The 16,398-nt window shown below is 31.8% G+C and overlaps 2 protein-coding genes across 5 annotated transcripts; one reads left to right on the forward strand and one right to left on the reverse strand.

The window, feature by feature from the left end:
- Positions 1 to 1,489: 1,489 nt before the first annotated feature.
- On the reverse strand, positions 1,490 to 5,499 carry SCCRO4 (DCN1-like protein SCCRO4). Of its 2 annotated transcripts, XM_033475422.2 has the most exons (7): positions 5,368 to 5,498; positions 5,197 to 5,289; positions 4,762 to 4,968; positions 3,990 to 4,128; positions 3,303 to 3,669; positions 3,021 to 3,228; positions 1,490 to 2,945 (listed from the first exon to the last, which is right to left on the reverse strand). In XM_033475422.2, the coding sequence occupies exons 4-7, from the start codon at positions 4,115 to 4,117 to the stop codon at positions 2,860 to 2,862; spliced, it is 789 nt and encodes a 262-aa protein (XP_033331313.1). In that variant the 5' UTR covers positions 4,118 to 4,128; positions 4,762 to 4,968; positions 5,197 to 5,289; positions 5,368 to 5,498; the 3' UTR covers positions 1,490 to 2,859. The 2 variants fall into 2 exon arrangements, with proteins under 2 accessions (XP_033331313.1, XP_076378411.1); XM_076522296.1 differs by lacking the exon at positions 4,762 to 4,968 and having other exon boundaries at positions 5,368 to 5,499.
- Positions 5,500 to 6,681: 1,182 nt separating this feature from the next.
- On the forward strand, positions 6,682 to 16,384 carry Sos (Son of sevenless). 3 transcript variants are annotated; one of them, XM_076522297.1, is made up of 20 exons: positions 6,682 to 7,182; positions 8,173 to 8,436; positions 8,522 to 8,605; positions 8,764 to 8,844; positions 9,639 to 9,788; positions 9,853 to 10,061; positions 10,150 to 10,333; positions 10,420 to 10,666; positions 10,758 to 10,982; positions 11,062 to 11,425; positions 11,504 to 11,696; positions 11,784 to 12,020; positions 12,094 to 12,249; positions 12,330 to 12,512; positions 12,593 to 12,710; positions 12,778 to 13,067; positions 13,143 to 13,368; positions 13,517 to 13,848; positions 14,477 to 14,717; positions 14,803 to 16,384. In XM_076522297.1, the coding sequence occupies exons 1-20, from the start codon at positions 7,075 to 7,077 to the stop codon at positions 14,892 to 14,894; spliced, it is 3,984 nt and encodes a 1,327-aa protein (XP_076378412.1). In that variant the 5' UTR covers positions 6,682 to 7,074; the 3' UTR covers positions 14,895 to 16,384. The 3 variants fall into 3 exon arrangements, with proteins under 3 accessions (XP_076378412.1, XP_076378413.1, XP_076378414.1); XM_076522298.1 differs by having other exon boundaries at positions 13,532 to 13,848; XM_076522299.1 differs by lacking the exons at positions 6,682 to 7,182; positions 8,173 to 8,436 and having other exon boundaries at positions 8,535 to 8,605; positions 8,768 to 8,844.
- Positions 16,385 to 16,398: the final 14 nt, after the last annotated feature.

Raw genomic sequence — 16,398 nt, forward strand, 5'->3', positions numbered from 1 at the left:
TACACTGTGTAATGTCATTGTCTCGAAGGCCCTTCATTGTTCACAATCCCATGAAAAATCATTTGATTTAAAATTCCAGGGTTGATGGAAAAGTTACAGTAAACTGTTCCTTCACACTCTCCATCAAATGCGTAGGCTTGTTCCACCGAATCTGCGTCGAATAGGGGCATGTCTTCGAATGTCATCGAATTGAGCCATGTCTTCTCCGAATGTCGTCGAATTGAGTCATGTCATCTCTGAATGTCGTCGAACGTAGGCTCGAATAGCAAAACTTCACTGATATTTTCTTTTGACATACATACCTTCTTTAACGTTTTTCTAATACTTTTTTCGTAAATAAAACAAGTTACTTGCTACTTATAATGGATAAGTATGGTCTAAAGCATATCGTGTTTGGTATCACTTTAATTATAAAAATTCTGTCCAAAATATTAAAAACATTTTAATGTATAAAAAATTAGAAATGAAAAAGTTAAGTCATCGTTTTTATTCTAGCATTATTATTCATAGTAATGTTCACCGGCATACTGGCCGCTGCTTTTCCAGGTAATTTAGTTCTCTCTCTCTCTCTCTCACGAGGTAAATGCAAATATAAAGGCGAGCCACGAGGCTCAAAGAATTGCAACTTAGTATTCTTATACTTGTCGGTTACAATTCCGACCCGGCGACATTTAGGGAAAAATTACTATAATATGTACATGACTTCCTATTTTTATATCGCAGACTATTCTAAAGGTAAATTTTCAAATTAGAACATACAATGTTTATATACAGGGTGTTTCATAATTATGTTAATATTCGGAAAGGGGTGATTCCTGAGATCGTTTGAAGTAACTTTTTCCTTAGCGAAAATGCAATCCGCGGTTTTGTTTACGAGTTATTAGCGAAAAACAGTGACCAATGGTAGGCGAGCTCGAATGGCGCGATGCGGCCGAACCAATGAGCGGTCCAAGTCCAGTTTCAATCATTGGTTCGGCCGGCTCGCGCCAGCCAATCTCGCCTCTCATTGGTCACAGTTTTTCGTTAATAACTCGTAAACAAAACGACGGATTGTATTTTCCCTAAGGAAAAAGTTACCTAAAATAACCTCAGGAATCACCTTTTTCACGGTGTTAACATAATTATGGGATAGTCCGTAGATAATCAAACGTAGTAAGCAAGAGATACAATGAAAATATTTATAATGCAACATGGACAACTAATTATCATTAGTATAACATATTAATACCTCGAGTTTTAAGGTAAAGAAAATCGTAAATAGAAATATTGATTAATACTGTGCTGCGCGTTTTCATGTGTATATCACCTGAACTAGCGTTCGACGTGCGGCAACTTTGATTCCATCATATTTGACAGCTTAATTACAACTTTTAATCTACTGATAGATCGATACTGATTTATATGAGGGTTTCTATCTCCAAATTGTTATAGTACAATTATATAATTTTTTCGCGAGATATCTTCGTTGGATAAATAAACGAAATGAAGATATTGAAAAAAGTATTTTATTTATTTCACGTTCTTTATTACATTACATTCTCCACATGGCAGTTATATTGCAGCGGCATACAATGATTTTAAATTCTTGTTTCTAATTCTTTTGTTATGTATGAGTTTATAATTTTCCATTAGATACTTTTCATCCATCAGTTTAAGATTACTATTAATTTAGAAGTTATGAGCGAAATTTGAAATTTATTTTTATATTATATCGCTAATGACATTATTTGTAATAGAAGTACACATGCAGGGAAAATATACATGTACGTATAATTAAACAAATTTGATTTAATAATTAAACTAACTCGAGATAGCAATAGAAGTGATTGCCTATATTATTTTAATCTGACGGAACGTCATTTACGTCACATGTACGTCCAAAAATTCTGCTAAATGATACAAGTAACCAGTCGTTTGAATTCAAATATATTACAAAATTAGTTAAATAATCACCATATATTAATCCATTGCAATTGCAGCAGAAATTGTTATGATAATTGTATTTTAGTATTGATTTTAGTCACAATTTTCTACAATTAAAAAACAAAAGTTAAATCCAATTTTACATATGATTTCATATTATATAAATTATAATATTTTAATTTATAAATACTAATATTTTATGATGAAACATCAGATCTTAATATACATCAATATTTTTGATATCTATAAGAAGTATGAAATGTTGTGTAAAAGTATGCTATAACGTGTTCTATTACATTTAAAAACATTAAAAGGTTACAATAATTTTTATAAAATATACGTAATATAATTTTATTTATAATGCTACCTAATATTTTTTAAAGCTCATAAATTATTCTGTAATAATAATAGCGATATTTAAATGGAACAAATTTTTTATTAAGTGTATTTATAAATAGTTCTATATATACATTTCTAACTAATTCTTGGAATGTAACCCTTGTTCATCGATTTATAAAGCCCAAAAAAACAAGAGAAAAATTATATGGCTTATTTAAGATTCTCACATATCAAAAATATTGGCAATTTGAAGATATTATTAATGATATATTGCATAGAATTATACAAGTAAAATTTTTATATTATGTTTTACTTTTAATCATAAAAGTCTCTGCAACAAATCTTGGATTGATTATGAAGGTGATAAATAATTATGACTGAAGTAGTCTTTAAAGCAGAATCTATTTAGAACATACTGCAAAATCATATTAAGATAAGCTACTTACATTATTACTGATTAATAAAAAATATAGTACGAATGGTGATAACTGAAATGTTGCGAGGTTATGACGTAAACAGAAATTTCGTTATTAACAAAATATGATGATAGAAGAGATGAGTTTGTTTTATTTTAGTGGACTATTTTTATTGAATGTTTCAGCTGCCTCTAACTTCTGTTGATGATGCTTCCTTACCTCGCTGCATTTTTAACCATTCAACAAATTCATCAAGCATTACTGGCCCTGTAAAAATTACTTATGCAATCAAAGTACACAGCCTAAGAAATATTTGTAATACTACATAACAAAATTACATACATGCTCCATCTAAATCATAATTAGATAAGTCATGATTGATTGTACGAGAAAATTCTAAAATGTTGCACCATTGATCTTTATTAATCACTTTGTACTTCGATTGATCTAGGAACTGAGCAAATTGTGTGAAAAGTGGCCAATGCTTTCCCAAAAGTAACTGCAACATAACTCTAGCAGTTTCCATATCCATGCTCCTTTGATCTTTGTCCTGAAACATAATCATATTAACATAATTTATGTCTAAAGCATTAAAAAATTTGTGAATTACTTGAAAATGCTTACTCTAGCAAAATCATAAGCATATCTATAAATTCCTTTGAACGTATGTGGATCAGTTAACTGAACCCTTAGGTACTCAAGTTTTTGTTGTATTTTACTAATAGAATCACATTGTAACTCCGAAAGGCCTTTCAACCATTCACTTAACGTGAAAAAACCCATTTGACGGGCATTCATTTTATATGCAAGAACAAGCATTACTACATTTTCAGGTTCTACACCAATGTCTTCACAAAATTTTTCCATTCCTTCTGGACCGAGGGTGTCCGAATCATCAGGTGTTGTGTATTCTCTAAACCAAGTGATACAACGTTTTTGGGAAAAAGATGAAGTACTTGAAACATCTTCAGTTTTCGTGTAACGTCTTGCACTGAAAGAAACAGGAATCTTATTCACAGCCTTGATTAATATTAGGAAATATTACCTTACCAGTTTTACTTCTGACATTGATGTACAGAATTAAACAATATCTTTATATGTAGTAATATATAGTAACAAATAATTTTAAGAATATGTAATACATTTTATTCTCTAGTATTATAGTTGTGTTAATACTTACATATTATAATTTTGATTAATGCAAAAAAAATACTATTTAACTCAATAGAATATCTGAAGGTATTGAATGTAGTAGTTGTGAAATTCAAGATTATAATATATTTAATGCGAGTAAAAGTAATATAGGTTTACCTAGATGTGTGTCTAAGTCGTTTTGAAGGATGTCTTGGTATACCCTCGTCTTGAGCACTAGGTGACATTTCAATAGAAGAATGATGATGATTTGTGCTAGAGGGCGCTCTACGCTTGCTGCGTGGCATCCCTCTTTTAACTAAAATCAAAATTGAATGATTTTGTAAATAAATATAATATAGCATATATCAAATAATAATTAAAATATGGATCTGTATTTGTAACACTTATAAATGTATAAAATGTAGCAAATATTATATTTTAAAGAGAAAATATATCATGCTCTATTAAACTTTTTATTTAATTATCAACTTTAAATACCTGTTAATAGGTGAAATAAACTTATTTATAATCTCTATGCCTGAAGACTATTTTACAAAAGCCAAGATTTGAAGAAACAATTTTGACAATATTTAATATTTCCATATTTTTTCAGTAAAGAGATAAATATTTATTTATACGCATTGCCATTATTTTTGATAGATATTCATTATAACAAATTAGAACATTATATTTATGTTCTTCTTATTCCTTCACAAGATTAGACACAATTATAATTATTGCGAGCAATTTTTCAATTTTATTTAATCAAGAAAATAAATGAATATATATATATATATATATATATATATATATATACATATACATATGTATATACATAAATTGACAAAACATAGTTTTACGAATCAATGAAAAATAATTATATAAAACGTACAAGGAGAAGTTTGCGTGTATGTTAATGCAGCATAAAAGAAAGTCACATTTTACTTACCACGCAGCAAAGACGCGAGTAATCAGAAAAACTAAGGAGATTCAAAAGATCCGTAATGCACCTGGTTTGAACTGGCTAAACTGACATCTCCTCTCCGTGTTACGAATTCGAGGTTAGGTTCAACAATTAATTGAAGTCTCACGTAATTTTCAACTTTCCGTACACTATTTTTGACCGCTTTATACATGTGATATTGCAAACGAATACCTAAGAGTCATTAATACATTGCATAAGGAAAACTAATTTGAAACTATGCTTGTAATGTGGAAATTGAAGTAGGTTACTACATAAAAGAGCTTATGTATGCAAATTATTTTCAACTACGACACGAGTCGCATTTTAATATTAGACATTCGTAGGAAAGTGGATCGATGATTACTACATAATTATAATGAAATATATAAATGTATAATGAATCGAAGTGACCCTCCCTACCTTGTTCAACGAACCACTAGAGTAATTGTACCAGAAATGTATTTCTCACAGTCAAAAGTCAACATCAATATAAATCTTGCTTTGTAATTCGGTCTATAAAAATAACAGTAATCATAGTGTCAGCATTGTCAAATATTTAACGTATTTATTAGTTCCGATATCTTGTACTACCTAAACGCTGCACGGTTAAATAAAACTTTTTCACAGATCCGCTTTATTTCATTTTATTGCCGTTTCGAGTCAGCATGCCTTTTTCGCAGGGATACCAAACACAGAATCTATTTCTCACTAGTAGGGACAACTATGTATTTCAAAAAGCAAATATACATGTGCTATGTATTATTATTTAAATTTTATCTATTCTATCTCAATACTATCAATATGTACTTTACGATAATATAAGAAACAACACATGGAAGTATGTGGAAGTGTATATTTTTATACATTTTAAATATTATGATCTTTTAATAAATGAACTGCAACCTGTGGTGAATCTATAATTCTATGCATAGTAATAAAGTGCTCAAATTTTGAAAGTTTTTTACGAATATTGCGGAAAAGATATATGTATAACTTCTGTATAAACTTGTAAATGTTATGATATGAATATATATATCATTCTAAAAAGCATTGAAGATGTATTTGTATAATGCCTGTAATGTCGGTGGAGTTATCATTTATTGTTGGTATATATTAGATTATTGATGTTTATGTATATAAACACAGATGTCACTTGTATTTACCAGAATCTACACAGTAAAATCTCATCATAGATGAAGTATTAGCATAAACAAAGTGTTGAAGTAAACTCATTTAAATGTGAAAATGATTCGCCCGCAAACAGTTCCTGTGCCAAACTCAAATTTGACGGGCAACGCCCGCCGCATATTTAAATATTTAAATATATATATTTATTATATATATTTTCTCCTAATTGTTAAAAAAAATTATTATGATATTTACACATCCTCTTGCCTTTTTTAAAATCTAAAATTGTGTCATTATAGTTACAATGAATTATTAAAAAATATACAATATTAAAAAGGAATTTAAATAGTTCGTAAATTTTATTCACAATAATCTCAGTTAAGTTAAGAATTTTTGTCTTAATTTCATTGGTGCTTAAAAAGGATATTTTTCAATTTTTATTTCATATTAGCATTACTTTATTAATCTGTTCTATTATAAATAAAATAGTGTCCACATTTATATAAATATATTAAATGAAAATAAAAATATTTTAGTTTTATTTTGTGATAACTCCTCGCATAGATTTGCGCGAAAATAAATTGTCCGTAGATGCACGTTTTTTGAAAATAAATTGTAAGGCAAGAGTTCGAAATGAAATACTATGTCAAATGAATCACGTCTCGTCAAAGAACGTTGAACAATCTTTGAGAGGAAATTGGAACGGTCGGTCGATAATCGCATGACGAGATATATCGAAACTCGCGAATATCTCGTCACAACAGTACTATCGCAGTTATCGATCGATGCGAGTCGCGCAATGGTATCCTTTGATAGTAGTGGTGCTCGCACTGGGTTCTGACAAAAATTCGAGTAAAAGGGCGTGTAAAATGTACAAACGGCATAACTCGGGGACTCTCGGGTTGGCCTCGGAGATGCTTTCAAGAATAATAAGTGTTCGAGGCGCAAGGGTACCGAGGGAATATAATCGAGTGGCTTAGCCGTCGCATTACATACAGAGATGTCTGCGCCCTGAGAAAACGGACTGACGGACAGACAGACGTCTCTGTCAAGTTTTTGTAATTCCCGACGAAATGGTCATTGTAAATATCGGGAACTCTCCGGAGTGTGTTCTCTAGCTAGTGCGCGTTATTCTGTCGGGTACGTGATACCTTGTACCAGTGCATTGAGATGTTTTCGTCGCCGGCGTCAGTGGTGGGCGAGCCGTCAGGCTACGACTTTCAGAAAGAGGAGAACGCCGCCAAGTGGAAGGGAGTGTTTGTCAACTCCCTGCGCAAGGTATCATCTGCCTTGCTAAATTTCATCCTACCGAATTTCCACGGGGTCTCGTTTCGTTGAGCACCCGTCGAACCCGTTCACTCGGCTTTTCACGGATTCATCGTACCCATTGTCATTGTTGATTAGTGTGCAATGTGCAACGATCTCATACGTGCCCGCTCAGAAACCTAGAATCTTATCTTGTCATCAAACTGATTTCAAAACAAACACTCGCGACAATCCCGCAAACCTCGTTTAATTTGTTGAGCACAACACAATGATATTTAAACAATGAGTTGTTGCAACAACACTAAATAAAACACAGCGTGTAGCATGATGTCCTTTTAAAAGACTACCTTCGACTACCACATATTGTATATTTATGGAAATAAAGAAATTGCATCCGTTTTTGACGAATTCAATTGTTTAGTTTTTATTCAGAGCAAAGTATCTGATTCTTTGTTATATGAATTATTAACCGTAAACAAAATAATTTAAGCTTTTGATCCATTTAACACGTTGACTGCCATGTCACCTACATTTGGGTGATAGAATCATTTGCTCAAACTTAGCAATTAATTTCTAGATTGATAGTCTGAATATATCAACTTTCTTTGCGATCTGTGAAATGCACAAGAATTAAAAGAGTAATTAATATCATAAATCTTAACTTCTTAGTATTTGTTTTGCTAATTAAATTGCTTTAATTTTATTGAGTTTTCATGGTTGCTAAGTGGATGGTCAACATTTTAATTAAAAATGGAAACTGATTTTGTGTATACAATCAGATGGTTTATCGAGTAAAACTAATGGAATGCTAAAAATCATTTTATGACGTGATATATATTTTACTTTATAAGTGATGGTCATTTAATGAATGTATTGTTTATGAAAGTAGAATCATTATTAAATTGACATCTACTTCAATATATTAATTGGGGAATACACATTTTGTCTTGTTTATTATTAAAATGAACTATGTAACTGATGTGAATAATTAAAATGAACTAGGTATTGGAACAAGTACATCCTAGTCTTGAAGCACGACAAGATGCTTTAGACTATGTTGAGAGTTTGATCTTAAGGCTGTTGGGAATGCTTTGTGGTCATCCTCCTCCACATACACCTCAAGATGTAGAAGAACGAGTAAGGCGTACATTTCCTACTCCCATTGATAGATGGGCACTTCGTGATGCAAAGGATGCTTTAGACAAAGGAAGAAAGAAATCGCCGCTAGTTCTTCCAGTTGACAAAATTCATCAACTATTACAAAAAGTAATTAAAAGTGATGATGTTACATGTGTATGTTCAATGTATTTATCAATAATATTATTTATAATTTTATTTCCTATGTTAACAGGAAGTATTACAACAAAAAATTGATTTACAAGTTAGTCTTTTTGTGGTAGGAGTTTTGGAATATATTTCTGCTGATATATTAAAGGTTGGTGATAGCTACTGTTAATTATCAAATGAAAATTTCATAATAGTTATATTTAAAAAATTACTTAGTTTAATGAATAAGTTGTTTCTTTAAATTATAATTTTCTACTGCTTCTTTGTACTAATTCCTAAAAATGTTTAAGATTATTTTCTTTTCAGCTAGCTGGAAACTATGTGAAGAATATACGTCATGTGGAAATATCGTGTGAAGACATAAGGGTTGCGATGTGTGCAGATATGGTAATATATTAGTTTTATTAACATTAAGATTATATTAATATAATTACAAAACAACTTAAGGGGTAATATCACGATAGCGAACCAAAAATCTTTAACTACTTATTATGAGTAGATAAATAAATAAGTGGGAAATGTTTTGAAGAATACAAAAAGAATTTCTTTTATTTCTTTTTTGTAAAATGATAGCAGTATAGTAGTCGATGTGCAGTATATTTTCTTCTGGGGCTTGCAACATAAACGTTGTAAATTTTGTTCTAGAACAAAAAACCAATTTACAAAATCTGTAGGAGATTTTAAAAATATTGATTTGGACAGAAATTATAAACAATTTTATATGTTCCTTTTTAAATAAAATTAAACTTTTGTTTTTAAGTGTTCGTCATTTATACAAACAAATATTTTTAAAATCTTCTACATACTTCTCTTGCTATTTTAATGTACATTCAAAAAGATTTTGTTTCTTGTTCTAGAAGAAAATCTAGGACATATCGCAAACCTCGGAAAGAAACATGCTATATAAACTGCTGCATTGTTACCATTTTGAAAAAAAAAATGAAAAATAATTCTTTTTGTATTCTTCAAAACATGTATAAAAAAGTACTAGTATAAGTACTAAGTACTTAAGTATAAGTGGATTTTCCACTTATTTATATATATATATCTACTCATAGTAAATAATTAAGGAAGCGCTTGAACTTTTTAGGTCGCTACCATTGTATTACCCTTTAGGATTTACAGCTTACTTCATTGCTGCGAAGAGTAAAATTTATTTTTAATCAGCATTTTATTAACAGGTATTAATGGACTTGTTTTATCAAGATGATTATGCGGAGGGTCCACAGAGTGGCTTAGGTGCGGTTGTTTCGCAAACTTATGAAGAATCTGTCCGGGATCTCATACACGATGAACGTCACTATTTACGTGATCTCCATATGATCATTAAGGTAAGATAATGAGATGATTGTTACGTCAATAAAGAAACATTAATTCACTTTGCTCTTTTTATAGGTATTTCGAGAGGAAATTGCGAAGTTAGCACAAAATGAAGCTGAACTTGAAACACTCTTCAGTAATATAATAGATATTTATGAAGTTACTGTAACATTACTTGGTAATTTAGAAGATATAATGGAAATTGCAGAAGAAAAACAAACGCCTACAGTTGGCTCTTGTTTTGAAGAGCTGGCAGAAGGAGCAGAGTTTGATGTTTATATAAAGTATGTATGAAAGTATTTAATAATTCTATGTCTCCATACATATAACATATATAGTTTGAAACATATATGATAACGATTATAACAATAGGTATGCAAAAGACATTAATAGTCCTGCTAGTCGAGAAGTTTTAACAAATTTATTGTCGAGACCTGAACCTAATGCTGCATTAAGAGCAGCAGGACATGGATTTAAAGAAGCTGTCAAATATTATTTGCCAAAACTTTTATTACAACCAATATGGCATTGTTTTTTGTACTTTGACTACATAAAGGTATAGTCTCATTAATCATTTGTCTATAAATCATTCCAATTTGTAGGTACATTTTAATAAGATAAATTTATTGTCATTTAACATAGGTATTACACAAACGTACACCAAATATAGCAGATGGTGAAACTTTGGAACAAGTACAAGGTCTTTTGAGGCCACTACAGATGGAATTATTACAATCTATGGCGAGTCTTCCAAAAAAAGATACAGGTCTGCGAATGCAGAGCAGAGCAAGGCGACAAGCAGCATTAGAGAAAACTAGTGAATTACAAAAAACTGTTGATGGATGGGATCAGCGGGATGTTGGACAATGTTGCAACGAATTTATACGTGGTATGCATAAATATTACATAAGTATTATTTAAAATAGAAAGTAATTATTATATTTTTAATGTATGAAATAATATGTTATCCTTATGTATAGAGGACATGTTGGGAAAAGTGAGTAACGGAAGGAGATTAACAGAACGGAAGGCTCTTCTTTTCGATGGTTTATTAGTTCTTTGTAAACCTAGTGGTGGAAAAAGAGTTAGTGTTACTGCAGCAGCAGTTGGTGTAGTGGGTCATCCACCACATCAAGGCGAACTGCGTTTAAAGGAAAGATTTTTTATTAGGAAAGTTGATATTATAGATAGGGAGGATACCGAGGGTAAGTAAGAAAACTCAGTAACGACCTTCATTTTATGGGTTTAAAGTGTACCAGTTGTTACATGTAATTATATTTGTAGAATTAAAAAATGCCTTTGAAATTGCACCAAGGGACCACCCTAACGTTATTCTTGTTGCCAAATCCGTCGAAGATAAGAATAGTTGGATGGCGGATCTTGTAATGTTGAATACAAAGAGTATGTTAGAGAGAACTTTGGACAGTATCCTTTTGGATGAAGAACGGAAACATCCCTTAAGATTACCTCCACCACATTTATATAAATTTGCCGAACAGGATAGCCTAGAAAATATTGTTTTAGAGGCCAGAGAAAATGGTGGTGTTCCATTAATTAAGGGTGCAACTTTGGTTAAATTGGTAGAAAGATTAACTTATCATATATACGCTGACCCAGCTTTTGTACGAACATTCCTTACTACTTATAGGTTCGAAAATTTTTCTACTATTTATTTGTTATTTAAAACTTGAATCCTAATGATATTTTATATCGTTATTATTTTCAGGAGTTTTTGCTCACCTCAGGAATTATTGACCTTATTAATTGAAAGATTTGACATACCAGATCCTTCTTTAGTTTATGGTAAAGAGGAAAAGCCGTCTGGTTGTAAAACAACGGCCAGAGAAGATTGGAAAAGATATAGAAAAGAATTTTGTCAACCTGTGCAATTCAGAGTTTTAAATGTTTTAAGACATTGGGTTCGTAATCTGTACTTGAACGTTTTCTTATTAAATATAATTTAAATATAGATCTTTTAATATTAATACAAATATTATTGAAAATAGGTCGATCACCATTTTTATGATTTCGAACGCGATAGGAATCTTTTGGAAGGGTTACAAGTATTTCTAGACACAGTAAGTGGAAAATCAATGAGAAAATGGGTAGATTCCGTGATAAAAATTGTACAGAGAAAGTGCGAACCCTCAGAACAACGACCTATAACGTTTAGTTTCGAAAGATCTCCACCACCAATTGAGTGGCATCTAAGAGTTCCTGAAGAAGAGTGGGGAATATTAACGGTAGGACTTATGAAAACAATTATTATTTACTATATAAGAATAATTATGTAAATAATTTTTTTGTAAATTCTAGTTACATCCAATTGAACTAGCAAGGCAGTTAACACTTTTAGAGTTTGAATTGTACAGAACTGTGAAACCCTCCGAATTGGTAGGTTCAGTATGGACTAAGAAAGATAAAGAAAAGACATCTCCAAATTTACTAAAGATGATAAAACATACGACAAACGTAAGTCACATTCAGACTTTTACTTATATCTGTACAAATGATATATTATTAAATATACGATTACCACATTTGCTTTACAGTTTACTCGATGGCTTGAAAAAACCATAGTAGAAGCTGAAAATTTAGAAGAGCGAGCTGCAATTGTATCGCGTGCAATTGAAATTATGATGGTGCTTCAAGATCTTAATAATTTTAATGGTGTATTAGCAATTGTTAGTGCTATGCTATCTGCATCTGTATTTAGGTTAAAATTTACATTACAGGTATGTTTTATTAACATTGTCCATTAATATATTCCAAGCAAAATATCATACAAAACTTCACACATATTATTTGTTTATAGCAAATACCTGCTCGATTAGAGAAAGCCCTCGACGAAGCACGAGAATTGAATAACGATCATTTTCGAAAATACCAAGAAAAATTACGATCTATTAATCCACCTTGTGTACCATTTTTTGGTAAGCACTGATAAAAGTTATTATATCACCAGTTAAATACATTATATTTAATAACACCTTTTTCTAGGTATGTACCTGACCAACATTCTACACATTGAAGAAGGAAATCCGGATTATTTACCAGGAAGTCCAGAACTTATAAATTTTAGCAAAAGACGAAAAGTCGCGGAAATAACTGGTGAAATTCAACAGTACCAAAATCAACCATATTGTCTTTCAGTGGAGCCTAGAATAAGGCATTTCATTGAAAATTTGTCGCCTTTCGATCCTAATGTGAAAGATGCAGATATAAGCAATTATTTGTATAATAAAAGCTTAGAAGTAGAACCAAGGGGATGTAGACAGCCACCTAGAGTCGTAAGTTTTATTCGAATACTCAAATTATGTACATATAATAACGCTAATCTCACTACTTGTGATTTATTCTGACAGCCCCGTAAATGGCCAGATTTAAACTTAAAATCGCCGGGCATTAAAGCTAGAAGCTTAAGTGGCAAGTTACCAGCTCCATTACAAGCTGTAGCCTCTAGTGTAAGATTACACGACCCTCCACCGGAAGCGCCGCCACCAGAACTACCAGAAACACCTCCACACACTTCACACGTTACAGTTTCTCACTTAGGGGACCACAGTGTCTTTGCACCTATCTTAATAGGAGGTTTGTGTGATAACGATGGAACTAGTATAAAACTAGTAGGCTGCTTCTTCTAACATTTTATATTTTTATAGACTTGCAAAAAAACAAGTTTTATTTTGTTGCATAATATGCTTGCATAGGTAGTAGACCTACTTTACTGTTAATACAGGTCCACCACCTCCAGGTTCACCAGGTCCTCTAAGCATGTCGGGACTCTCAATCAGCTCAATCAGCTCACCGGGTAGCAGTCCTCAATTGGGATCACCTGGTCACTTACCTGTCCCTCATCATCAGCCACAAAATAGTCATTTTGGCTTTAATTCCGGTACGATCGGTGTTATGGGTGCTTTGACTGGTATGTCATCGTCGGGAGGAAGTCCTGGTGCAGCGTTGCCGCCTCCACCTTCTCCCAGCCACATACCCCCCAGTCAACCTCCACCACCTCTACCGCCTAGATCTCATAGAAAACGGGAGAGTTCCATAAGCGAGTCACAGCAACAGGTAATTCATTATAGAAATTATCCAAGATATGAAATTGGACATAACAATAAAAGATACGACTTGTTTAAGGATTAAGTAGAAAAAAGACGTTGTTTAAGCACAGGGAACGTTTATTGAAATGAGAAAATAGAAATCCAGTGATATCAATAATTAATATTTGATAAACAGTTTTATACTTCAGTAAACAATGTTTATCATAAAACAATCACATTCTTGTTTATTACCATAACATTTATATTATTATTAGCTTGAAGTAAGCGGCCTATTTATAATATTATAATTTACCGTGTACTGACTTTTATTATTCCTTGTTTGAAAGATTTTACGCTTTTTCAAGTATTTGTCGTTGTAGATCTTCTAGAAATGATTTCAGATTCACGAAGCAAAGAAGATTTTCCATATTTTAACTTGCGCTATTATTTCACACAGTTCATAGCTATTTATCCTTAATATATGCTACAAATCTAGTTATTTATAATCAATTCATTTATCAAAAGATATTGTAAAAGTATTTGAAGATATAGTGTGTTATTTAAAAAAATTTAATATCTTTGTAGGTACCTAAGAACTTTACATAATAAGAAACTGATGTAATTTGTTATTTAACGTTATAAAAATAATTGCACAGACACGACAAGCTCCAAATGCACCAATACTTCCTCCAAGGGATGGTACGTCTCCGCCGCCATTGCCGCCGCGTAGAGACTTACCGCCGCCTCGGCTTCCTACCTTGAATCCAAGTAGTTCGGCACTACTCGCAAGACGGAATTCCACCTTGGAGAACACGTGTCCGAGCACTGTTCATACACGAAAACACATGTCTTTCAATGGACCCAGTCCTACGAAACTTCCACCTACGCAACCTAACGGTAAGAACGCTGGTAAAATTGACTTTAGACCGGACATGATCATTCCTATCGTATAACTGCATTTTCAATATTTATTTAATTCTAGGATCGGTAACGCCAAGATTACCACCAAAACCATTGCCGGGTCGTCCACCAACCACCATGTTCAATTTCAATGCTCCTCCTGGACCTAGTTAAGTGTTACATTTTCCTACCTCTTACCTAAATTAAAACACATCTTTTGGAAATCGAGATTTAGTCCACTCAGGAGGATTAATTGAGACGTACACGTCTCTAAAATAATAATTGATTCAACAATGTAAATTGATGCTGCTGTGTTATCTTTTTTTCTTCGCAGAGAAAAGCACTTGTTTCGGTACTAACTTGGTGTTGTAATGTATTTACTCGGGTCTTTTAGTCGGTATTTGAAACACATTTAATTTGAGGATACACTGAACTGGATGATTCCTTTAACGGCCCATATGTGATGAGATGCTGTTACATTCCTTTTGACAATTTGTCATTTAATACGCGTAACGCTATTTTTATTGAAAGTTTATTTTTCGAGAGGATATAGGACGTTTTAACGTATATAGTATATTTTTAGAGATTTTTTTACGAAATGAATGTATAATAGATGTAAGGCCTTATATCCCACGCAACTGAATATATAACTCGTTTGAAACTATTTATCCAGATGAATATCCAAAGAATAAGATTTGTACAGAATGCTTAAGGAACAGTGTATCAACATTTATTGTTGAAATCGAAAATATTTTTATAAATTAATGGGACGAACAGCGTTTAACAATTTTATGTATTTATTCTTTGTCGCTGTGTGATGCATAAGGATCCTTCTACGTTTTACGATTATGATGAAAAGTAGAATTCGCTTAGTGAACTTTTCAACTCATGCCTAACGTAGTATCGCCAAAAATATTAAGTTGTAGTTGGTAATAATGTTACAACACTCTTTGCTACAACACTTTCTGAGATTATCCATATAACATTAGTACAAAAGCAATAATAATATTATTCACAAGAGCGTGTGTTATGATAAGCCAGATTGTAGCAGATTATCTTACTGCTAGATATATTGAAAAAAAAGAAAAAAGAACAAGAAGAAAATGAAAGAAATATGTATAAAGATCTTGCTTGTTTTTTCGAATCACGCATAATGGAGATTACTTTTTTATGATTTGTCTTTTTAATATAAAACGAGTATTCATTTTCTGGGGTAACATAGACAATTTTTATGGTAGGATAAAAAGTCGCTTTTATAGGCTAGGAATGTAGAATACATTTCATCGCAGCTGTTTGCCGAGTCACAAACATGAGATTTTTAGCGTCCACCACATTCGATGTGATCCGACTGAATGGACTATGTATCGATTTCAGTCGTCTGAATGGTCTCCTTTTCTTTAAAATCCCTGTCTATCCCTCAACACAACTGTGATACACTTTTAGATTTTAAAAGGAAGCAGATGACGCAAGAAAGTGCAGTATGGAATGAATCATAGGCCAATATACATATAGAAATATACATATAAATTGAATCAATAGCAAAGAAGTAAATATGTACATGTATATTATTATAAATATATTCTATAGTAATTATTGTAATAATGTCAAGCGTAAGACGGAAAATGAAATATTGAAATTATGTACAATAAAGAGTATATTGTGTAGATTTAGGAGAATT

This window comes from Megalopta genalis, chromosome 5 (assembly GCF_051020955.1).
Source record: "Megalopta genalis isolate 19385.01 chromosome 5, iyMegGena1_principal, whole genome shotgun sequence".
NCBI classification, from domain to species: Eukaryota; Metazoa; Arthropoda; class Insecta; order Hymenoptera; family Halictidae; genus Megalopta; species Megalopta genalis.